Here is a 26,835-nt window from a genome sequence, read left to right as displayed (position 1 = left end):
TTTTAGACCTAAGGACACTTCCAGCCTGAAAATGACGGGGTGGAGAACCATTTACCATTCAAATGATCCTCAAAAGAAAGCTGGGGTGGCAATCCTCAAATCAGATAAATTAGAGATTATACCAAAGACTGTAATAAGAGATGAAGAGGGACACTATATCATACTTAATGAATCTATCCAACAAGAAAACCTATTAATTATGAATAGTTATGCCCCTAATGTGGGAGCTGCCAAGTATATCAATCAATTAATAACCAAAGTAAAGAGATACATAGATAATAATACACTAATACTGGAAGACTTCAATGTGGCACTTTCTGCAAATGACAGATATTCTAAGCAGAACATCACCAAAGAAACAAGGGCCTTCAGTGATGCACTGGACCAAGTAAATTTCTGGAATGTTATAGAACATTCCATCCAAATGCAACATACTTCTCGAGTGCACATGGAACTTTCTCCAGAATACACCACATACTGAGTCACAAATCAGGTCCCAACTGATACCAAAAGATTGGGATTGTCCCCTGCATATTTTCAGACCACAATGCTTTGAAACTAGAACTCAATCACAAGAAGAAATTTGGAAGAAACTCAAACACATGGAGGTTAAAGAGCATCCTACTAAAAGATGAATGGATCAACCAGGAAATTAGAGAAGAATTACAAAGATTCATGGAAACTAATGAAAATGAAAATATAACTGTTCAAACTCTTTGGGATACAGCAAGTGGTCCTATGAGGGAAATACATCTCAATACAAGCCTCCCTCAAAACATTGGAAAATATTAAATATACAAGCTAATTTTGGACCTAAAGGAATTGGCCTCATTGTTATATGTCCTGTGGCTCTAATGCAGGAAGCCTTGTCTCTGAAGCTTATTAGCTATGTTATTAGCATAGCTTTCAAGGCAACATGAGGGCAATCTATATAGTTTTTTATTTCCCCACATGATTCACCTGTTCAACCACATTTAGCACCCCTGTAGTGGAAGATTTTAGTATACTTGTTTCCTGTACATCATAATTTAGCATTTATAAACTATCTTGAAGTATTTAAAGTGTCATTTACCAGGTTATTTGACATATATTATCAAGTTAAGATATAAACACAATTTTGCTTTTTTTGTCTTTCAGTAATATTTAGATTTTTTGAACCAAATTAACCCACTCAGAGGTGGATGAAGAATTTAGAAAATGTCAAGGACAGTGTCTGATATCTATTATATGCACTGCTTAGTAACATTTATATGGGGAAACCAAATGGACTGTTTTGGGGGCATAGTCAAATGGTGTCAAAATGCTTTGGTCAAAATCATGTGCTAAATGTCATTCAATTAGTTTTACCCCCAAAAGAAACCAAGAATCTTTTTAACAATAAAGCCTAGTGTAGCCAAAACATCTGGAGGGAAGATGACAGTGATGTAAGAGCTGTCTTAAATGTTTCACATGGCATAGTTGAAAAATGAATGGATTTTGATTTAATTTCCACCATGATGAAAAACTTAATGTTTTTCCTGGATGGAGAAGCAGACTGATTTTTTTCACAAGTTTTCATAAATAAAATACATTTTCATAATATTAAAAATAATTTGTATACACATATCTTAATAGTGTATTCCACAGAAAAAATTAAAGGAAAGGGTCATGTCATACCTTGGGCATTCTCTTAGCACACAGATCATACTTTTTGGATACTGAAGTCCTTCATAATATATTCTTCATAGTATATAAGTTCTTATATAGTCAATGAACATATTTGTTAAATACCTCACAATAAAATGTACATCATAAAAATACACAATTTCAATTTATCAAATCTGAAAAAACTTTTAGGCATTAGCTAATGATGAATTCAGAAAGTAATCCCACACATGTGTTCCTTCTCTCTTATTCCTGCTCTTTCTCATAAACATGAAAGAAAAACATAAATCGAGTTTTGCCAAATAGTGTAATTTTTATTATAGCCTTAAACCATATTTGTTAACTTGTTGGTTAAAAACAAGAAGTGGGAATCTTGCAGATATTAAAATAATAGTATATGGAAAGGCACATTCAAACACAGTTGACAGAATGAGAATTGGTTCAATCTGACATATCCATCAATAAAAAAATGCACAAACCCTTTTGACCTGAAGTTCCACTCAGGGAAGTTATTCTATAAATATACTTAAACAAATACAAAGAGACATATCCACAAATAACATTCTACATGGTATTGTTTATAATACCAAAACAAACAAACAAAAAAACTTAAAACAACCTAAATTTTTATCACTAGGGCTGTGGTTAATTAAATTATGATTTAGCCATATAATGGAATTTTACAACCATTAAAAAGAATGAGGTAGCTCTGCTTGTATTGATATAAAAGGTCTCCAAGACCTATTATATTATTAGCTTTCTATAACTACAGAGGAGCATCATGATATATTCCCATCTTTGTCTTAACAAGGAGATAGGTATGATATGTAAATAGACATAAATGTACACACATACCTTCGGTGTACAGATATATATGTACATAAAATTTTCTGGATGAATACATAAAAGATGTTGATTGTTCCTTCTGCAGATTTCCTTCTTGAGGAAACTCAATTTTCATTATCTACCATACTGAACAATTTGAGCTTTATCATGAGCATTTGTTTTCTTTGTATCAATATCAGTTCTTCAGAGAAATAGCTAATATCAGCTAACATTCTAAAAATTTCAATTGTATAAGGATATGAATTCAAACCTTTAAGTGTCTTCTCAGAATCTTTGAAAAGCTAATCTCAAAATAGGGTTTCCTTGTCAGAACTCTAAGAAAAGCATAATAGTAGCTGTGCTATATCTTAATTCTTTTGTCCTGCTGTTAGATTCCAGTAATTTATGAAGTATGGAGACATACAGCCCTCAACTTCACTTTGTAACACCTGAGACCTCATCCCTTGCTCACAGTATCGTAGAGTGGATTGTTCTTTTCTGTGTAGCTGGCATAGGGCTGCATTTCATCCTAAGAAAGAATTCAAAGTCAAAATCAATTTAAAAAAGCCATGAGTCATCAACTACCTATGTTGATCTAACAGATGCCCACAGATTTAGTATCTACCAAGAGTGCTTATATTTGTGTCTCTGTGCTTACATGGATATAATAGAAAAAAAGAAAGACTTTTTTCTATTATTTTGTCAAAAAATGTATTGCTTATTTAAGTCTCAGTGTGAGATGACAAAGTTTGCTTGATAGTAGGAATGGAGAAGAATGAAGTAACAGAAGAGGTATTTCAAAGGAGATGATCAAAGACTTCATAAGCTACTGGTTATGAGATTATCGAGCAGGAGAAGATTTAGCTCAGGTAGAAGGGAAATGATGGTATGGAGAAACGGAAAGGAAAGAATTGGAGATGGTTTCATGGAGGAGTAAAGATCAATTCAGTTTCTCTAAACATTACATTCCAAATTTGGCAAACATTATGTGTTTTTTAGGAAACAATTCTTGAAATGAAAATATTGTTCAGAATGTGTATAAATAGTACATGGTAGGTAATTAACAAACTAAGTACACTTGACTGTTAGCATATTGAAATTCGATTTTTTGCTTTTAATTAAAATACTAATATTGATGCAATGTACGATTATACGGCTATATTCGATTTTGTGGCTTAAAAGATTGCAAACTTTTTAATGTTATCTTACCTCCTCAACAACTGTAGTGGCTTCTTTTCTTCCTAATTTGCATTTTCTGCAAAAATAAAAATTAGCTGAAGTGAATGCAGAAAATATCATTATTTAATTAAAAATGGGAAAACAAAACAGTATACTATTGACAAGTGTGGTTTATTTTTTATAGAAGCCATTAACAAAATAGAATGGAATTATCAGAAATAAGAATGCTGCCTGTAGTTAATACACCTAAATGAGATAATTCTTTATTTGGTAAAAGGAGTGGAATTATGCAACAGAAGCCTGATTTTGGAATATATGTGACACATCTTTTTGGTACAAAATGAATTATTGTAATTCTTTTCTCAAATACAGAAAAACATACACTGTCTCTCCCAAGATCTTGTCCTAAATGGTCTATATCCCTATGCTCGCACGCCCAAGTAACCAAGCAAATGTCTCTTGTCATTTAGAGTATTTCAAAGCTAACACCTTTAGGACACCCTTCTTGATTACGGGAGAGTTGGTGTTAACATATTAATGTTACCCCATCATGCCATATATCTGACCCCTTCTAGCCCAATAAAACTGAAGAAGAAAAAGCATCAGTTAATACCTGCAGCCACAGATTTTGAACAGCAAAATGGAACCTATGATGATGAATAAAATCAAAATAGAGAGGATGATATATAGAATATTCCAATTTAGTGGTGATTTGTGACCTGTAAATATAGACACAAAAATATATGGTTTAATTGTGGCACATCCAGACAATGGAACATTATTTAGCACTAAAAAGAAATGAGTTATCAAGCCATAAAAAGACATGGAGGAAATTTATTTGCATATTACTCAGTGAAAGAAACCAATTTAACAATGCTACATCCTGTATGATTCCAAGTATATGACATTCTGGAAAAGGCAAAACTATGGAGACAATGAAAAGATCAGGGGTTACTGGAGGCTAGGGTGGAGGGAGGGATGAGTAACTGGAGCAGAGAGGACCTTTAGGACAGTGAAACTACTCTCTATGAAACTACCATGGTGGATATGTGCCACTTCTACACTTGCTAAAACGCATAGGCTAAACACCTAGAGTGAACCCTAATTAAGCTATGTTTTATGAGTGATAATGTGTTAATGTAGGCTCATCAGTTCTCATAAATGTATCAGGGTGTTGGAGATGGACAGAAAGGGGAGACTGTGCATGTGTTGGGGCAGGGGTTATATGAAAACTCTGTAATTTCTACTCAATTTTGCTGAGAACCTAAAACTGCTCTAAAAACTACAGTCTATTTAAAATATGTAATATAACTAAAAAGTAAAATATTGGAGATATCTATCTAAAACAGTTTGTTTTTAAACATTGCATTTCTCTGTCTTTTATTCGAAAAAGAAAAAAAAATTTACAGCCAAAAGCAATAGCATTGTTTTGAAACCCTCTCCTTAAAAGAATACATACTCTTTCATTGGAAGTATAGCTACAGAAGCTGAGGATCCCTCCTGCAAGGTGACAGGGAGGAGATCTAATGACTAACTGGCAGTGGATGAGACAGTCCTTTTGATTCTGAGAGTTCATAAACATAACATCACATCACAATAGCAGGGGTAAGATTGCATGCATACACAGGGCACAATTATTCTCCTCAGTAAATACTGCTAAAATGTTTTTAAAAATCAATTTAACAATGGATATTGGAAAATGTTTCAAGACGTGGGTTTTCTCTTCTTTCTTCTTAAACCTTAATTATCAGTAGGAAAATTTTTTAAGTAGAATTTTTAAATATAGAAAATGAACATGGATGAAGATGAGGAGATGAATAATTTCGACTTGTTTTTAGGTGAAAAATGTACAGAAGAAGACAAATAATTTAGGGTGGAATAAGTAAGAATCTTAATATCCATAGAACACCAAGAAGACACTGGAATAGGAAGGGCTAAGTCTAATAAAAAGGGGCAAGTGTGTGGGGGGTGAGGTGTGAGCTAAAAGTTGGAAGCTTCTTTGAAGGTCTGTACTGAGAAAAGACAGGCTGCCAAGTCCACTCTCACCCTGTGCAGCCAGGCCACCATATCTCCCTCAAACAGCAGAAACAAGAAGTTTGGCCCCAGAAAAGATGACCTGTAGAGATTCAGAGTCAAGGATCCAGACATAGTGGAATGTGGAGAGGGAGTACCAGGCTGAAGAGAGGAGATATTAAAGAAAAGTCTGAGTTCTACAGTCTCTCTCTCTCTCTCTCTCTCTCTCTCTCTCTCTCTCACACACACACACACACACACACACACACACACACACACACATGCTCCACTCTTATTCCCTGCCCCCATCACATTAATAGTCAGGGTTATCCCTCTAAGACAATAGACTGGAGAATAATTTTCTGCAGAACCTAAACAGTCCAGAGAAAAGACCTTCAGATAACCAAAGAATCCATATTTAAAATTTTTTTTCATTTACCTCCTTTTGGCCTATTGAAGCTAACTAATTGATAGCATCACCCACAGATAACATAGCTCCAGATCAGGTAATTTTTGAAATCTCACTTTGAAATGAATGGATAGCCAAGGATTACCAGAGAGTAAAGGAAAGCCTCATACATAAAACACAGAGATTAAAACTAGCAAAAGTCTGGAATACAGAAGGAACTCAGATTAAACAGACATGGAATCAAGCAGAACACTATGGAGAGTGTCCAGGACACTCTGGTTGTGCCGATTGTGCTGGTTGTGCCCAGATTAGTGACTAACCAGGCCAGGTTAGAACAAGAGTATGTAAAACTTCATACAGGATATCTTTAAGAAAAAAAAAAAATAGAACTGATGGATTACCCAAAAAATTTGATCATGTGGACAGTAGTATTAAGATGGATTTTCTAATCTTCTCAGTGAGCTTAGTGATAATTAACATTAAGTACATATATATTTAGGAAAATAAAAAGTAAAGGTTAAATCAATGATTGAGATTATTATAGTATACTTAAGAAATTCTAGGCAGAACCTGGGGAAGAAAATCCCACCAAACTAAAAAATTGTGAAGAAACTTAATGAGTAAAAAAAAAAAAGAAAAGAAAAGAAACTTAATGAGTGACACAATCCTTCTTATAAACAAACATTTATTTAAAAATACAATTTATCCTTCTCCTAAAACCATAAGCATTAATTAAAAAGTAAACTACTCAAGCCAACTGACTACTTGTATACAGTGGACATTAATATTAAATTCTTTTTATTTTAATTAATTAAATAAACTTCATTCTAAAATATGGCTTCTTAAAAACAATTTTCTGCGTTCTTCTTCTGGACATAACTCTTAATCATGGAGGAGAAGGACATAAAAAAGAGGATGGGGACATCATCCTTGAGTGAAATGCTCCACATCCTCCATTTTCGTTCTATAACTTCTCTGAAAAAATGAAGATATCAAGCAAAACCTCGAATCACTAACCTGGATTCATCTCAATGGACAGACTCTTGTTGCCAGTCACATGGGAGACAAAGCAGGACACCTCAGACACCTGGCGGTCCTCCCAGTGGCATGTACTCTGCACGGTCACTGTGTCATTGTCCAGTCGTTCTTCCACAGTGTGACAATCTCCCGTTGGGGTCCAGGAGATCTGTGCAGCTGGGCTCCCTGCAACTGCCCAGCACACGGTAGTTCCATTCTCGCCTAGAGACAGGGTCACCTTAGGGGGCACTGCAGAGATACAGGGGAAAATGTTTCAGGCTCAACACATGCGATATGGACTAGAGACAGACCTTTGGTTCAGTCTCAGATCTGGTTCTCTGGCATACCACAGTACGCGAGGCTACTTACCTAACACTCGGAGGTGATGCCCATGACAGAAATTCCCATCAGGTGTGACCACTTCACACTTGTAATATCCTTCATGAGTGATGGCCACGGGATTAATCCGAAGGGCAAAGTTCTGATCGGGTCTGGAGTCCCAGGATATTCTCTCGTCTGTACAAGTTTTTTCACTGGTCTTGTTGTTATCTGTCCTGTAGGCTCTGGTGCAGGAAGTCTTGTCTCTGAAGGCTACTGACCATGTTACTACCACAGCATCCGAGGTGGCATTAGGGCAATGGAGCACAACCCTTGTATCCACAAATACAGACAGAGAAGTGTTGGCTGGACACACACACAAAGAGAAGGAGAAAACAGAAGCGTGGTGAACAACTTCATGTGCACATTTTCCACAACATATTACACATGACTTTCCTGGTGATCTTATTCCAAAAATGTTAGACTTAGGTAAAAATAAAAATGCACATAATGTATGCTAATGTACATTATGCTAATCCGGAGATGAACCCATTTCTCTCCTACATTTGTGTTATTAGATAAAGTATATTTACTATATGTACAAGAAATATTTAAAGGGCTTAAAATTAATTCAGAAGTTTGGTATAAAACAAAAAGGAAACAATATAAATTAAAGGACAAAGTCATCCAAATCTAATCTTTTGGTCATAGAAACTATTAGAATATCTTATAACTCGCACTCCTCGAAATAGAAAGTGGAAAATTGCTGATGTGGTCTTCTCCTCCTAAGTTTTGATTTGAAAGAATAGATCAGTAATATCAGAACAAAATGCCTAACCCTAACGTTGCCATTTCAGATAAACATAAATAAAAACGGGTGAGATGGCATTCAGGTTGAGCAAGCTGAACTTTCTTAAGTTATTGTTTATTTCGAGAATCCCAAAGACAAAATCAGCAGATCATCCTTCCTTCCTTCCAACTGAGTCACACGCACACCGCCAAACAGTCCCACTGGGAACTCTGCTCACAGATTTCATTTCTGTATGTTCTACCAAATTATGAGAATTAAATGAAGAAGTTCACTGCTTTTGTCTATCTTTAAAGTAAAACTTCCGCCCTGCCGCCTACAAGTATTCTCCAGTACAGAAACTCCAGCTCTCCCATAAACACACATAATGCATCCATGACTGGGGGGGGGGGGGGGCTTGAGGATACATTAGGAGCATCACATATCACATACCTGCTGTACCCAGGTGAGTGGCAGGGAGCTCATCATTTTAACGTGAGTGGAACCTGCTGTGGCGGGGCAAAGTTCTTACGTGGGTGAAGTTTTTGTGCTAAACTCCGCATTTGAGATCTCTCCTCTCCTCTTTTGGTATCTTGTATTTGCCTCTTGTGTTATGGACTCAAGCCCTTGCATTTCAAAGCCAAATCAAGATCCCATAACTACAGGAAGCAGGGGGGGCGGGGGTTTGTTTAGAGTAGATCCGAGGGGCAGTTAAATTCATGCTCCTTCCACCATGCACGTGGCTCCACACCCCATGCTCAGGGAACCTGCAACTTGGCCAAGGCTTAGAAGTGAGCAGCAACACCATGGCTTGGAGAGGAGCTAGAGGTGGGTGTGGGCGAGCATACATGTGCCCAAGGGCAGGACGCTGAAGATGAAACCAGAAACAGAGAGGGTTGTGAGCAGCATGTTTATGACTTCCCCATGAAGCTTAGCACAGTGCCTGATAGAGAGAGCTCCATAATCTTCACAGGGAATTGAACTGCTTTAGGAGAGGAGGGTCAGGGTCATGCATGGTCCCTCCCCCCGTTGCGTTCAGATCACCATGCTCTTCAACTGGCTCAAAATTGTCCCCCTGACCAGACTGTCAACTATGTTTCTAAGGATGTTGAACACTTCCTCCCTTTAGTACTGGCCTCTAGAAAAAAATTAAAAAGCATATTACCTTCCACAGGAGGTGTGATGCTTTTCTGCTTTCTTTCCACAGGTAACATATTTGTTGAAGCTAGAAAATATTCAGAAGAAAGTAAAAGAAATCAATTTTTGGTGCCTAAATGGAGTGCAAGGTACTATGTACCCACAAAACTTATAGACACCATGATAGAAAATGAGTTAAATATAAATAAATTTAACAAAAAGTTTTGCAAGGCAGAAATTAGAAGTTTTTCCATCAGGAAGTGGAAATACATGTTAACACTTGAAAATTACATAGAAACTCTTAGTCAGCGATGCCATTTATGGGACACCATGTTTTTTACTTGACAGCAATTTCCTACAAGGTAACCTGACTCCGCCACTTCCCTAGTCACAGTGGATTGGTCCATCATTGGTGGCTCACTTGAGCTGAGCTGAGTATAGTACTTTTCCAGTATAGTACTTTCTGCATTACTCCAGAAGGCTCCTAACATCTTCTCTGTCTCAAACCTCTCTTCTTCTCAGTTCATACCTTACCTTGCAGCTGTGTACATGATTCTGTAACACAGGGGTGATCCCCTCCACTCAGACACCCTTCAGAAATCTCTTACCACCTGAAGACAAACTTACATGTCTTTGTATCGGCTTTTCAAATTGACCCCAAGAGTCAATTTGCTTGAGTCAGTGGTGGGTACCTCACCCAGCTGCCAAATCAGAGTACTTTCTCAAGTATTTTGGAACCATATTGAGAAGATTCGCTCTCCCCAACACCCTCCTCTCATTTTTCCTACCGTGATGGCTAATTCTATGTGTCAACTTAAAGTTGGCTAGGCCATGGCACTTGAGTATTTAGTTAAACATTATTCTAGATGCATCTGTGAAAGTATTTTTTAGATGAGATTTACATTTAAATCAGTAAACTTTGAGTAAAACAAATTACCCTCTAGAATGTGGGTGGGCCTTATCCAATCACTTGAAGACCTCAATAGAAAAAGATTGACCTTCTCGAAAAGGGAATTCTCCCAAAATACTGCCTTCAGATTCAGACTGCAACTCTTCCTGGGTCTCCAGGCTACTGGCCCACTGTGCATATTTTCGATTCACCAAGCCTCCACCATCATGTGAGCCAATTCTTTAAAATAAATCTTTCTCTAGTTACACAGATAAGTAGATAAGTAGATACGTAGGTAGGTAGGTAGATAGACTGATAGATCTCTTCTTGTTCTGTTTCTTTTAGGAAGCCCGACTAATCTAATTACCTTCTGAAGAATGTCACAGAAACAAAGAAGAAAAAGGACATTATTCACCTAGCTCAAGTTTCTAAATCTGTATAGCGCCCGAGATCCACATGTATTCCTTCCCTTGCATTCTGTAGAGTTACTGACAATCAGAATAGTTCTAATCTACTTCAAACTTGATTTCTGAGAAATTCCCATTTAAGTACTGTTTTTTAAAAACAACAACAATGAAAAACTAATGCTTCTCTGATTTAAGAACCTAACAAAGTTCTTCCTCTGGGTTTATAAGATCACTATTCAATAAGCATTTTATGAGCCCTCTTCTTATAAAAATATACTTCTTGCTCCCATTCTAATTATGTACCCAATTCTACCACATTAAAAAATAAAGAAATTCACTAAAGGTCTTAGAAATAAGCGGTGTTCAGGCCTCTAAAATAATTAGGCTTTTTTAGGCAACTAAGTTTTACTGATGTGGTCTGGAAGGAAGGCAAAGAATGATGTGGTAATGATTAAATTTAGCTCCTATTGGACTAAATAATCTACTCCAGAAACAGATAAGAAGTCAGAATTGACCTCAGAGGGCTTACTGAAATCAAGCTATAACTTAGATATTCTAGAATTTAAACCTCCATTATAAACAATATAACAGCCTTTCCAGACCTCTCCCAGCTTCTCAGAAGTCTAAGGTCTGACAGTTTCTTCCTTTGTCAAATTCACCAGCAAACAAGACTGAGGGTTTATAATGAGAGAAAATTTAGGATGTAGGTAGTTTTGATGATGGTATTGTAGTTTCCATTTGGAGTGTCAAAAGGAAGTTTCTAAGTTGTATTAGGAATAAGGGGTATGACTGTGGAAGGAGCCTTGGTGTCCATCGAAAGATGAATGGATAAAGAAGATGTGGTCTATGTATACAATGGAATATTCCTCAGCCATTAGAAATGACAAATACCCACCATTTGCTTCAACGTGGATGGAACTGGAGGGTATTATGCTGAGTGAAATAAGTCAATCGGAGAAGGACAAACATTATATGTTCTCATTCATTTGGGGAATATAAATAATAGTGAAAGGGAATATAAGGGAAGGGAGAAGAAATGTGTGGGAAATATCAGAAAGGGAGACAGAACATAAAGACTCCTAACTCTGGGAAACGAACTAGGGGTGGTGGAAGGGGAGGTGGGTGGGGGTGGGGATGAATGGGTGACGGGCACTGAGGGGGGCACTTGACGGGATGAGCACTGGGTGTTATTCTGTATGTTGGCAAATTGAACACCAATAAAAAATAAATTTATTATAAAAAAAACAAAAAAATGGAATAAGGGGTATAAGTAAGGTGGGCTGGGGATTACTGGAAAAGAACAATCAAAATCTGCAAACTTTTTCCATAAACGACCAAAGAATAAACATTTAAGGTTTGCAGTCCATATGGTTTCCACTGAAAGTATTCAATCCTGCCATTGTAGCAAGATGGCAGCCATATATAATACAAAAATAAATGGGCATAGCTTTTTTCCAATAAAACTTTAATTATAAAAATGAGCTGGCTGGATTTTGCCCATGGGCCATAGTTTACTGACTCTTAATTTGAAGGTATAGTACTGTTTGTTCAAATTTCTTGCATTTACCACAATGAGAAATAAAAATAATAAACATCTATTCAGAATTTTATTTGGTACCTGCTTAGTTTGCCTTTTAAAAATAAACTAAATCTCCACTGACCACTCCAAGTTCTCCCTCAAGTGAAATAAATGTCCTATTCTATTTTTACCATAAATAGTAATTCTTTCCTTCCTTCCTGTCCCTCCTTCTTTCCTTTCTTCCCTCATTCTTTCCTTCTTTTCCTTACTTTACATGAAGTGTGGCAAGTATTAAGGGCACCTAAAAGGACTGGCTAGGAATAAGAAGTAAGAAAGAGGAATAAGAAAACTGCAATAAGTCCTGCCCCCTTCCTAGCCAGGAGAGATGTCTGGGACCAAGAGAGGGCCACCATGATAGACAAAGGTTAGTCTAGTACATGATGGTTTTCTGTTGTGGTCATTTTGGCCTCTGCAGCCCTGAAAACTGCTTCTATTTTAAAGATACAGACTGTTGTCAATGGAAAGTTCAAGAAACTCAGTCTTGACCAATAGCTCTAAAGAGTTTCTTCTAGCCTTTGGGTTTTACTCAATATGCCCTGTAGGTATTGTTACTTTTAGTGACAAAGCAAATGATGTTCATGCTCTGAACTTCTAAGCTGTTACCATCTCAGTGGACTCTTTTTTAGCCATCTTGTCTGGGAATATGGGCAATTTAATTCTTATGAGATATAACTAATTCCGTATCTGGATAGTACAGGATTCTGTTAGAAGAACCTGGTCTGGCATTAACTGATGTCTTCACAACTGATTTGAATAAAGTTTTCAAGCATCTTTCTCAATGATCTCCCAGAAGGCTGGAGTGTGAAAGAGACCTTCTGCCTATTAAAGGTATTCCAGTGAGTAGAGGTGCATAGAAAAATCTGCCTCTAGAACCAGATATCAAATTCTCCTATAATCGAGCAAAAGAGGCCTCCTTCCAAAGAATGCCCTGAGAGGGAATATCAGTAAATTATCCCTGGGACTTCTCATGCTGGAGATAAAACCCACAAGTCGGAATGTACTCTTAAGTGTACAAAATTATTGTTTTCAGAAGAGAAAAAAAAAACGCTTTATTTTCACAAATATTCCTGTAATTATTTTTATGATATTGGAAATGCTTCTTAATGCTTCTAGTTACCATAGAATGCAAATTTCATATCAAGTATCTTCATTGAAAATAGAAAGTGTTCTTATTCAATCTTGCTTGAAGCTTCATGTACATCAAAGTAGTAAAACAAAGGCATCGACTTTGATCAACGGTCCTGTGATTTCTTTCTTTAATTTCTTTAAATGAAAGATTTAGAGACACCTGGGTGGCTCAGAGGTTGAGCGTCTGCCTTCAGTCCTGCGATCAAATCCCACATCGGGCTCCCTTCAGGGAGCCTGCTTCTCTCTCTGCCTGTGTTTCTGTCTCTGTCTCTGTCTCTCATGAATAAATAAATAAAATCTTTAAAAAAAAATAAATGAAAGCTTTAAATTTTCTTTAAAGTTCAGAAAGTTTTACATTGTTAACATCAGAAGTCGAATTTAACACTTTCACAATGTATGTATATATATATATATATATATATATATATATATAGAGAGAGAGAGAGAGAGAGAGAGAGAGAGAGAGACAGACAGACAGACGGAGACAAATGTGAATTGCTTTTTAAAATATATTTGTAGGGGTGCCTGGGTGGCTCAGCGGTTAAGCGTCTGCCTTCTGCTCAGGGTGTGATCCTGCAGTGCCCGGATCGAGTCCCATGTGGGGCTTCCTGCATGGAGCCTGCTTCTCCCTCTGCCTGTGTCTCTGCCCCTCTCTCTGTGTGTGTGTATCTCATGAATAAATAAATAAAATTTTTAAAATAAAATACATTTATAGTATAAAAGTAGCTTAATTTATCTTTGTATTAGTCACCTGGGGCTGCCTTAACTTATAATGATCAACGTGGTCACATAAAACAACAGAAATGTATTCCCTTGTATTTCTGGAAGTCAGGAGTCTGAAAGCAAGGTGTTATCAGGGCTTGTTCCTACCAACAGCTCTAGGGAAGAATCCTTCCTTGCTTCTTCCACCTTTTAGTGGCAGCCAGCAATCCTTGGTGTTCCTTGGCTTGTAGATGTATCATTTCAATCTCTACCTCCATCTTCGTATTGCCTCTCCATGTCCTCTCCTTTTATCTTCCCTTCTTAGGACTCTTGTCATTGGATTTAGGACCCACTCTCATCAAGGATGATCTCATCTCAAGGGCTTTAAGTTAATTACATCTCCAAAGACCCATTTTTATAAATGCAGCCACATTCACAAGCTTCAGTTGGACATTTCTTTAGGGAAGGGACACCATTCAACCCACCATTCTGGGGGGAGCACCAATGATGCATTGTTTCCAACCCTTTTATTTATAGTTTATACAGCTACTTTACTTATTTTTATCCAGTAGTTGACCTGGAATCTAATTTTTCTATATAGTGAATAATTGAGTGTAGTTAGAAAGTATACTTATGAGTCCAGAAATGCATTTTAGAATCACTGGAATTATTTTTCAATGAAGTGAGGTATATAACAAAAATAAAAACTTTTTTTTTCAAAAATAAAAACTTAAAATATAAAGAAAAATCTAACTACAATGGCAACTTTGGTAGACAGTAGGGCTGGGTGGGAAACACAGTCAATAAATTACAAATATCTGCTAAGACCTATTTTTTAAACCTATGTTCCAAAAATTGAATGAAAAATGTAACTTGTGTTTCAAAAATTGAATGAGAAAAATTTTTGATACACCATTGGTTTGCTTAGTGATCACATTCTTGAAAAAGGCACTAAATAAGCACAGAAGTAATTTTAGAATGAAAAATTTATGAACACTCTTAATAAAATAAATAATATTTTATTTAGACTACTTCAGACAATATAGTCTATAAATACATGTAAGACTATTCAAGATCTTAAACATAAATATACCATCATCAAGCATGCTTCTAGTTGAATCAATATGTGATGACCATTACCCAAGCTGTAGTTGTCCTTACCCATTTGGTACTGTGTTAAGTTGTTTGGTGTACCAGGACTTTCTGCTCCTGTACCTATGCACTCTGAAAAGACATATGAGATGATCAAAAGGATACACAGTAGTATTTCTGACTCCTAGTTAAATCAGACTTTTTTCACATTCTTCAGGCCATTTTTGGATTGCGGTTGACAATAAAAACATAAATTATGACAGGCAAGAATTCTCAGGCCAATTTTCCCAGTAGGAACTTTTGACTTGAACACCCTATCTGTTTGGCATACCTCTACTTTAGATCCAAAGTGTCTATCACCACCCTCCTGTTTTTACATTCAAGTCATTTCTTTTTTTAAAATATTTTATTTATTTATTCATGAGAGACACAGAGAGAGGAAGAGACATAGGGAGAGGGAGAGGTGGGCCCCTTGCCCGGAGCCCAATATGGAACTCCATCCCAGGACCCAGGGATCATGCCCTGAGCTGAAGTCAGACGCTCAACCACTGAGCCACCCAGGCATCCCCATTCAAGTCATTTCTTATGTGCATTTAATCAACCTCCAACTGTGAAAGAAAGCATTTTACTATTCATTACAGGCTTTTCAGGACCATTCAGGAGATAAAGTTTAGTAGTAATGTGTTCTTTCGGTGCTGGTTTGGAGCAAAAAAGGATTCTCCTAAGCTGTGTTGAAATCATACCATATAAACAACTGTCTATTACATTCAAATTTTGTAAGGTAAGCTCTAAGTGGGAACTGCTAGTAAACATTTTTTTTTAGCACTACACCTGGCAAAGTATTCACTGAGCATAGAGACATCATAATAAACAATGCCCTCTACTCTCCAAGAATTTAAGGTCTAGGCAAAGAAGGTCTATGTATACAATTATAAGGTAAAGTTTTCAGAGTGATGATAGAAGCAAACACAACGCGCAGAAGTTAAAAAGCAGAAGTGTTTAATTATAAAAGAGCAAGTATAAGAAAATTAGGGAGAATTCTCTACAACAGATGATACTTGAGCTGGATCTCAGTAGATGAGTTTTTTCAGGGAGACAGAAGGAAATCTCTATGCACACAGAAAGAAAGTCATTTAGAAGAAGATAGAAAGCCACATGGGACTTCCAAAGAATTACAAATAGTTTACTGTTGCTATTAAGTGAGAAAAACTGCATGTATGATTAGAGTTGAATCTGGATATTGGCAGGTTCACCGTAGAAGGCACAAACTCCTAGAAAGTGTTCACAAGGAGATGATACACTTCTAGTGCATCTAGAGTGGTTGTACCTGACTGGCAAAGAGAAACATTTTAGGATAAGATTTCATGCACAGTGTTTTTCTGGAGAAATTTTGAATCTGTTCCTCTTCTTAACTTCCATTTTCTTTAATAAAACATTATTTTTTAAATAATAATTTTTAAAAGATTTTTTTTATATATATTTGAGAGAGAGAGAACACAAACAGAAGGAAAAGGCAGAGGGAAAGGGAGAAGCAAGTTCCTCCCTGAGCAGGGAGTCCCATACAGGGCTGGATCCGAGGAGCCCAGGATCATGAGCTGAAGGTAGACACTTAACCAACTGAGCCATCCAGGCACCCCTTAAAATAATTTTTGAGCACTTTCACTAGGAGCAAATTTTGGGTAACTAGCATATGTTATTTATTTCAGTCTCCCCATCCTGACAGGTAAATTTTTATCGTCTTTTTACAGATTAAGAAATGTAGACTCATAGTAATGAAGCAATTTGACCAAAACCACCCAGCTTGTAAGCTGCTCTAATTCCCCAACTATTCTTGTGCAAGTAGGTCTTACTACAGTGAAAAGAAACCAAGATTTGGATCCTAAGAAATGCAGTACGATAATTACACTACCCAAATTAATTTAAATTAAGAGAGTTGAAGAAGCAAGTCCAAGCCACATTTTTTGAGGAAACAGAGACAAAGGTCTGAAAAAGTATAACAAATGGCAAGTCATTAGAATTGGATTATAATGGCATATGGACACAAGCATTATGAATTCTGAATCTGAATGGAAACAGTTAAGCTAAGGAGAAGGATTGCAGATGATTGCCAAAATTTGTGGGCCAAACTTATCACTAGATTGTAAGCTCTATGAAATCAGGGATTTTCATATGTTTTTCCTTCCAAAGCCCCAATGCTTAGAAGAGTGGTTTGCCCAGCTCCCTGGCATGTAACTGACTCAAACTAGGTTAAAAACACAATCTTACAGCAAACTGTTCTAAAGACATGGACAGTTAGTTTACATAGGAAGCACAAAAGTCTCTTAGTCATATAGGAAGATGTTCATACATCATTCATGGTAAAAGAAATGCAAATTAAACTATGCAGAAATACCATTTCTCACCCATTAGACAGCCAATGGCCAAATATTTGACAATGTACTTTGGAGCTGTGGACAGATAGGCATGGTGATATAATGCTGGTGGGAATGTAGAATGTTACAACTTCAACAGAGGGAAATTTGGCAATATATAGCAAAATTACATATGCATTTCTCTTTCACCCAGCAATACCAATTCTCATAATCTATCCTAAAGATACACAGGCAACAATATGAAAAGAATATATGCACAGGCTTTTCATTACATTGTGATAACAAGACTTTTAGAAATAACCCAAAGGCCTCTTGTAGGGGATTAGTTTTCTAAACTATGGTACATCCACAAAATAAAAGATTTTATTTATATATTTGAGATATATTATATATATAATGAAACTCTTAAAAAGAATAAGGGATAGCTCTATAAACTGTTATGGAGTAATCTCCATGGTATATTGTTAAGTGGAAAAAGCAGGATACATAAAATTGTATATAGTACACTACTGTTCATCTAAGCTATGATGGGAGAGATACATATGGGTGTGTGTGTGTGTGTGTGTGTGTGTGTGTGTTCTTTCTTTCCTTACTTATAATTTCAAAACTAAATGGACAAAATAAGAACAAAAATAGAAATGGTCTCTGATTTTATAGATTTGACTTTGGAACCATGTAATCATTTTACACAATTATAAAGCATAATCAAATTACTTGTAAAAACTAAAATTATTAAGCAAAGTGAAACAAATGAACCTAACTAACTGCATGTAGAATTGGCTACATAACCACATATAGAGCAGCTATTCCAACTGACTTTCAAAGCACAGCAATTTGACTATATGCTGCTAGTGCAATATACTTAATGGCATAAATAATTCCAAAAAAATCTTTATTTTCAATAATCAAATTGCTAATGGTAGTGGAAACTACACTGGAAAACTTCTGGCAATTCTTTTAAAAGTCAAACATGTGCCCACTGTTACCTGACCATTCCAACCCTAGGTATTTACTTAAGAGAAATGAAAACATATGTCCACACAAAGACTTGTGCATAAATGTTCATAGCAGCTTCATTCACAATAACAAAAAGCTGGACACAACCTAAATACCAATCAGCAGATAAATGGATAGATTTTCCCTATAAAGGAATATGACTCAGCAACAAAAGGAACCACAGCAACATTGATGATTCTCAAACTCATTGTTGGGTGAAACAAGCAGACACAAAGAGTATACAGCTATACCTTACACAAAGGAGTCCTACGAATGTGAAATGCTAACTAATCTGATGCCAAACAAATGGGGACGAAGGCAAAGATGGGCTGCAAACATACATGGAGGAATGTTTGGCAAATGATGAAAATGTTCTGTATCTTGTTTGTGAGGATTCAAAGGATATGTCAAAACTCATCAAATATGAGTATGTATCAAATATGTAATATGTACCTTTTAAATGGGCACAGTTAATTATACATAATTGTCCCTCAATAGAAGTAAATATAGTATCAGAAACATCAGATTTTAACACACATAACATTAGAACATGCATCCACACAAACACAAAACAAAATACAAATGGAAAAACCCTTGATGCTGAAAATAAGGTTTTAAAAAAACCCTTTTCCATCTAAGTTAAAAGCATCAGTAGAAGTAAGATTGTTTTGTGATTTTAGTACAAATGAAACTTCTTACTCACTTTGAGCACCAGAAGTTTCCTTTCCCAGTCGTCATTGTCATAAGCCTGAACAAGTGTCTATCACCCACACAACAGACATTGTATGGGCATGACTGTGCAAAGCTATACTCCAAAGGCTTCCTCCAGTTCGGAGGCGGGGGGGGAGGGGGGTGCTCTCAGAAAGAGCACATGGCTTTTTTGTGAGGTTAAACAGTTTTTATCTATTCTAAAATCCTGTGGTCTGCTGTCCTGACTAAAAAAGTGAGAGATAGGCATTGTTGATATTTCACCACTCCCAATAAAAACCCTTGACTGAATAACTAATAGTAACCTAATTAGAATGTGGACCATGCCATATTCCAATAGTTACTATAGTTGCTAAGATTCATGTATTATTTCCAGTGTATGGGGATGGGAAATGGAAAAGTTAAAGACTTCTCACCCTTTCATTCATTTGCAGATTTTTTTAGGAGAAGGCAAGCAAAGCAGTAAGGAGGTTAATAAAATGAATTTTAAGCTAAAATAATGCTTAATTATAGGCAAAACTGGAGCCTAAAGTACTTGGCTATGCTCTAATAAGATTCCCATATATCTGCAAAAGAGAATCATATAGTATAGTTCTATTTTTGCATTTCTTTTGACATTTCTGTATAGAACTTGGGGCCTCTAAGCTAGTACTAACTAACTAGAAGTCATTCCTATTGCTTATTATGGTCTTTCCATCTTCATTTGTCATCTTGTTTTTTAACATTGAATGATTTTACTACTTTAAAAAAACAGAATATAGAATATATTGAAATACATTTCAATACATTGAAATCTATGGAAATATTGTGATATTTTACATAAGGAAAACCAAATAATATGATTATTTCATTCTACATTTTATATTTCGGTCTTTCAAACTTCAAAACTCTACAAATTATTTTAACAAATATAGTGCTGGACCATCTTGGATTAAGCAATGGCTGCAAAATATGAGAGATATGAGTTTTACTTCTTACTCTGCTTCTTTTTTGAATCATTTGAAGTGAATTCATATGCTCTAGGTTTCCCCTCTGCAAAATGCAGACTATCGTTCTTAATTAATGAGTAAGGAATAACTCATGAAAGGTATTCAAAATATATTGCAGACTGAGGTATTAAATCCAGTTATAAGGAAGTACACCTTACCTAAAGATTCAAGGTTTTATTTAAAATAAATGCAACTTTGAGACTGAGATTTTAATCACACAAAGACCTGGAAACTCAAATTACATTGTTAGAACAATTTTTATTTAACTACACTAAGCACGTAAGTTTTTCTAATCAATAGTACAGTAAAGCCAATACAATACAGAAACCTTTACTTTGAATCTTCTGGCTCTAGAAAGCTTAAAATACCAAACTTAACATTTTAGTTAGTGAGTGTTTGTTTTGCATTTTATAAAACTGCATATTGTGGGTATAGGTTAGACCTGAAAGTATTATTTCCTAACAGTTACTAATGCATTCAAGCAAGAAGTTGTGGAATTAAATTGCATCCTTTTCTACTGATATTGAGAATGAATTGCCACCCAAACAGGCTAACTATATTTCTTCCTCTAATGCAGTAGTTTTCACATTGTGATCTAGGAATTATGAAAGTCCACGGTAGCCAAACAAAAAAATCCATGAACTTTGTAACTTTTGAAGGAGGGAGCCCAAATTATATTTTTATTTCTGATATGTAATTAAAAAGCAGTATCGCCCTGTAGGAATAATTGAAAGTATCAACAATTCTCCTCCAAATTCTGTTAGCAAATAGAAATGCTTGAAATAAAAGACTCATGTGAATCTTTTCTCTACCAAAGCTGTCCAAAGACTAATGTATTAATTTTATGATAAATTTTGGAAATAAAGGAAATTTTTTCTGCCTTCTAAGATTATGATCAGGTTATGATCTAGTAGTTTTCATTCAAATGGCAGCTGAGTGATCCTCTATCAGTTATATTAGAACTTTTGGACTGATGGAGGGCAACTGGAAGCTATATAAATATTCATTGATTCAATTGCAGTAGCTAGGCACTCAATAAATGCCTATTCATCATGGAATTTCAATTTACTGGGAACAATGAACATTAATCAAATAATTATGTGAAATTACAATATCAGCAAATGAAAAGTGTGAAAAATGTACCCTGAACAACATATCCTAGTCTTGAGGTAGTGGAGAGCCCCTAAGGTGGTTCCCAGTATTGTCTCTTTCTTATATTCATGTCTGTAAAATTCCCTCCTCTTGACTGTGGGTGGGATTCATTTATTCACTTACTGAGCAAAATATAGCAAAATGATGGATGTCAGTGCTAAGACTCAGTTATAAAAAGACTGTGGTTTCTGTCCCGATGTTCTCTCTCTCTCTCTCTCTCTCTCTCTCTCCTTCCCTCCCTCCTCCCTCCCTCATCACTGTGAGAAAATAAATATTTGTTTTGGGGGTAATTTATCATGTAACAATAGGTAATTAATACAAAGTCCAATAGACAAAAGCCAATAAGAAGAAGGAGAGACAAAGGCAGAGAGAGAAGAATTTTCTAAATAAAAGTACCATTATGTGCAGAAGACATGTACCTGAAGAGATTATAGAAAACTAGGATCTGAAGACCAGGGCTGGGGTGCCTGCATGGTGCAATTCATTAAGTATCAGACTCTTGGTTTCAGCTTTGGTCATGATCTCAGGGTTGTGGGATCATCAGGCTCTGCACTCAGCAAGGAGTCTGCTTAGGTTTCTCTCTCCCTCTCCCTCTGCTTCTCCCACCCCCCTCTCTCTTCTCAAACAAATAAAGCTAAGAAGAAGAAAGAAAGAAAGAAAAAGAAAGAAAGAAAGAAAGAAAGAAGAAAGAAAGAAAGAAAGAAAGAAAGAAAGAAGAAAGAAAGAAAGAAAACCAGGGCCAAAAAAAAAAAAAGAATATCATCTTTTGTTATGTTAGTGTTACATAATGATTTCAGAACTTCTTTCCTGAGACAAATGTATCTTCTTACGGAAGCAGAACAGAAAGGAAAAAAAGTTTTTGCCATTCTAGCCATATGAAATATAACATGTTTTTAAAATGAAAACTCTCTCCTTCATATGTATTATAGCTTAACATTTCTATTATGAATTCTTACTTCCAAAAAAGAAAGAAACTAAAATACAGAATAGGAGATTTCTTATCTTAAATCATATTTGTCTAGAATGAGTGGTCTGTGACCACAGTCTAAATCTCCTCCATACCCACTGTCTCCTCAACACCAGCAGTCTTGTGGCTCCTACACCCTTCCATTCAGCACACAGTTTTGAAGGTCACCAGCTCCTTGAGAGCCAAACTTTTGGCCTTTCTTCAGTGCTAGAGCTCTTGGGTTATTTGGAAGATGTGGATGCTATTAATCACTTTCCTTTCTTTGTAAAACCCTTTTGTCAGCCTCTACCACTATCCCTGTGCTTTGCCTCTGATGTCTTTCTCCTTAGGCACATTAATGAGGACATTCCAAGTCTCATGTGCCCATCTTTCTCTCTGCATCTTTTCTTATCATTCTCCATACAATTGATTTCTCCTTGTTTTTTTGTTGTTGTTTTATTTTTTTTAACAACTGAAGCCATAGCTTAGCTCCCTCGGCCTTTCATACAAACTGTTTGACCTGCCTGCATTGTTAGTCCCTCACCTCTCCCTGGCCTCACTCTTTTCTGCTCTTCATCTCAAACATCACTTCCAAAAGAATTCTTCCCTGACCCTCACAGAACACACTAGATTTAGCAATTACACATTTCTCTGTTACTTTCTGTTTCTTCTTTCACATTATTTAATTATGTGCAATGATTTATTTAATGCTGGCTTCTCCTCTGAGATTCTAAGCTTCGTGAGAGTGTGATTTATGTCTGTCTTGTCCAAGTATCCCCAGCATGAAGCACAATCTCTAACACATGACAGGTATGCCCTTACTTATTAACTGACAGATTTTCCCAGACATAATTTGGCACATCTTTTTTACACTATATTTTGGATATTATGGATGAGTTTCGAGATCAGTTCATTTACCAAAAAGTTGAGTGATAGCCTTCGTAATTCCTTGAACAATGCTGGGCTTTATTTGCCCATGTATAAAATTAAAGGATTTAATTTGAAGGTTTATAAAGTCTCTCCTACCTGAAAACTCTATATTTCTTGAAAGTGTCATACATTTCCTTCATTTCACAAATGAGAAAATTATCGTCTAAAGAGGGTAAGCAATTTCTTAAAGATGACACAGCTAGTGGTTAAACTTTCATCTCATGACAAACCTTTAAACCTAACACAGAGATATATAAGGATCGAGAAATTCAGGGAAAGGAGACTGAGATTTTATTGAGAAAAATAAAAGCATCAAAATATTCAATGCATGGATGAAATCTGGAAGCAAAAGGGCATTAATAATAATAATACATCCAATTTCAACTTGTGTATCTATCTTTCCCCATCTATCCAAATTTATCATCCAAGATCCATTTTCTCCATTAAGACTTCAAAAACTCCAATTGTTCAATAAACAATCTCGTCTTTGGATTTTACTAGATTCATAGGTAATTTCAAGACTGGCCAATTCAATTACTTCATCTTAGCTTGATCTCCCTATTTTAATTGCTAATAATTTTAGGCACTCTTACACACACACACACACACACACACACCCTCACACCCTCCATAAATAATCCAGTGTTATATAATCTGAAATTAAGACAGACTTCTTTCTTTTGGCATTTGTTTTTAATTTTCTTTCCTCCATCCTTTTCAGCTACCCACAGTTTTGATTTTTTTTTATCTCCTCTTCTTGTTACTGTCTGCCCCCTAGTGGAAGATAACAACAAATGATCAAAATCAGCCCAAAGAAAAGTGGAGGAACCCTTTTAAATTATCAGAATTTTGATCCTGATAATCCTAATCAGTGACTTTTATAAAAGGTAGAACCAAATTGATTAAGATAGTAATTTTGCTATCCATTAATACAAGAAAAAGATCTAGAATAAAATAGGCTAAAGTAAGGAGAGTGTGAGAAAAGAGGACCAGACACAGAGGTGGAGAAACTTTCTGGACAGTGGACTGCTTCGGTCGTTTTAATTTTTCCCCTCAGGTATTTTCTTAACAAACCTTGTCTACCAACTACTACGTTCCTTGAATTTATAGGCAAATAAGTCAACAGAAAAGTAAATAGATTTTTTTAAATGCTGTGCTTTTCATTAAAGTCATTCGTGTTTTATGTACCTTTGTGAATTCATCTTGTACAATAAAATGTGTTATTTCTGTTTGGCAGTGTTAAAAACAAAGTATTAGTAATAAACACATAAATTCATGCCCCAAGTAGTTTGCTTCTCATTATTCTGAATTATTTCACGATAAATTTATCATGCAAATCTCTGCATGTAATATAATTTGCTTTTTTGTATCTGGATGCTAAGCATTTCAAAAACTTTATAATTATACAAGCACGGCTTTCAGAGATTTGATTTAGGTAGTATATTCTAGCTGTATTCAGAAATAGTTTTAAAATTCAAACCTTTAGACCATTACAACTTAAAATTATCAAGTACTTTTTTATCTTGATTTTTTTTCCTTTACCCAAAAAAAGTCATAGTGCAACTTGACATGAATCAATAGCTCTTTGCCTAGCTGGCTTCCCTGCCAAGTTGGGTCCTTGCTTTCCACAATTAGGTCTCAACTACAGAAAGATTTAGATCACTTGATTTTTTTTTTTTAAGTGAGTAAGTAATCCATTACGCTTACAACCAAGCATAGGCAGCATATTTTTTTTTCAGTGGTGTTATAAATAGTGGTGCTTTTTAGTGAAAAGCATAGCCCTATTCAAATGTCCAGTGATGGTCACAGACCTAACTGAGTGTGGCTCTGCCATAGATGCGTGGTGTTAAACAAATCAATTCACCTCTCTAGGCCTCAGTTTCTACTTTTTAAAAATGAAAAATTGTCTTCCATGCCTACTTCACTGATTTGCTTTGCAGATCAAAGGATATAAAGCATGTGAAAATTCTGCATGGAAAGGTAATACAGTATGGTTGTTTTATTTGTGCCCACCAGTAAGACTTTTTTGCTGGGAAGTAGGCAATACTTTAAAAGTCTTTTCTTTTTTCAATGATCAAATTATAAAATTTAATGCCAACTACGCTGTTCCCTTGCAGTTGCTCCCATTTACTAAAAGCGAAACTTGAAAACTCCCTCCCACATCAACTCCTACCAGCCCTCTGTAGTGAAACCAGGACACCCCCACCATAGCCCCCAGTGCCCTACAACTCCTACAAGAACCTAGATGTTGCAGTGTCCTCTCATCCAGAAAGTGTCTTTTACAGCCTACACATCTTAAAGATAAATACAGACATACCTCACAGATACACCACTCAACTTCGAGCGCATCCTATTTTAAAAAGCACCTGGTCATACAATGTGATTAAAAGGAATAAACTTTCCTAATTTATATGGTTAACTATATAGACTTAAGTGGGGTGGAATTATTATTTAATTTTTTTTTTTAAGAGAGAAGAGGGTAGAGAGAACCCAGATGGCTTGGATTACCACTAGAAAATATTTGATAAATTCTGCTTGGCTCAGAAAAGTGGGGGGTGGGGGAGAGCGGGGGAAATAAGGAAGTGGGCAGTGAAACAAACTATAGAGATGCCTATAGTACCGTAGGATAAAAAGTAAAATAAGTAAGACAAAGAGCCAAGTGAGGAGAATAGAGCCACATAACCTGAGAGCAGCCCCCTCCCCCATCTCTGTGATAGCATTAGCTGGCCTCCCTCCCCAAGAAAGGCAAAGAAAGCTCAGCAGAAGCTAAGCCATGTTTGTCACCGGTCATTCTCCTGTCACTCTCCCACAAAGATTTCAGACTTACCAAACACACAGAAGATGGTCAAACCCAGTAGAAGCCATAGCTCAAAAGTCCTCCCCGCACAGGGCATTTCTGATCTCTCGTATTGTGCCCTCTACTGAGTACTCTGCCTCCACACAGGTATGAAAGGAGCTGTGGACATGGTGGGGCTCTCCTCTGGTCAGCGGCTCTGTGCCGGATCCTCTTAGCCCATCAGCAGCAGGGACACTTCTCCTTCCAGCCTCTTCCCTCCACTCTGTGTGTTAGGCTGATTAGTAAGTTGGAACAGAAGACACTCTTCTTTGGAACTTGACACAGCAATAGATTTCCTGTATGAAGCACCGAACCAGAAACAGAGGAAGCAGATTGATTGAGCCCTCTTTCAGCTCATTGGTCCCTCTCTCACTTCTGCTGCACACAGATCAACCTTACAGTAAAGCACTGAATGTGCCCAAGATAAACAGACTCGTCTAAACTTGGATTGCAGAGCACAACAGGATATTTATCTGTCCTTGGCCCATCCCCGTACATTTCCCAATCACGGTAACTTTTGAAAGCTTCTCTGAGTTGAAGAAGAGTATAGCCGCAGTAATAAAGTTTGGAATAAAATATCCTCCCTTGAAAATTCTTGCGTGAAATTACTGTCCATAAGGTCCACAACTCTAGAAGAATCATAATTGTATTCGTTTCCTACCGGCACTATAACAAATTACCAAAAACCCAATGGCTTAAAAACACAAAAATTTGTCTTAGAGGTCAAAAGTCCAAAATTGACCTTACAGGGCTAAAAGCCAGGTGTGAGCAGAGCTGTGT

The 26,835-nt window shown here is 36.3% G+C and overlaps 1 protein-coding gene across 1 annotated transcript; it reads right to left on the bottom strand.

Moving 5' to 3' along the window:
- Positions 1–1,947: 1,947 nt before the first annotated feature.
- On the bottom strand, positions 1,948–26,437 carry CD200R1 (CD200 receptor 1). The gene is made up of 8 exons (XM_055315850.1): positions 26,047–26,437; positions 15,196–15,258; positions 9,358–9,417; positions 7,457–7,771; positions 7,088–7,336; positions 4,262–4,367; positions 3,679–3,724; positions 1,948–2,998 (listed from the first exon to the last, which is right to left on the bottom strand). The coding sequence occupies exons 1-8, from the start codon at positions 26,111–26,113 to the stop codon at positions 2,927–2,929; spliced, it is 978 nt and encodes a 325-aa protein (XP_055171825.1). The 5' UTR covers positions 26,114–26,437; the 3' UTR covers positions 1,948–2,926.
- Between the last annotated feature and the right edge of the window lie 398 nt (positions 26,438–26,835).

Source organism: Nyctereutes procyonoides, unplaced genomic scaffold (assembly GCF_905146905.1).
Source record: "Nyctereutes procyonoides isolate TBG_1078 unplaced genomic scaffold, NYPRO_anot_genome, whole genome shotgun sequence".
NCBI classification, from domain to species: Eukaryota; Metazoa; Chordata; class Mammalia; order Carnivora; family Canidae; genus Nyctereutes; species Nyctereutes procyonoides.
The sequence above is the reverse complement of the archived record's forward strand: the minus strand, read 5'-3'. Positions and strand labels throughout refer to the sequence as shown.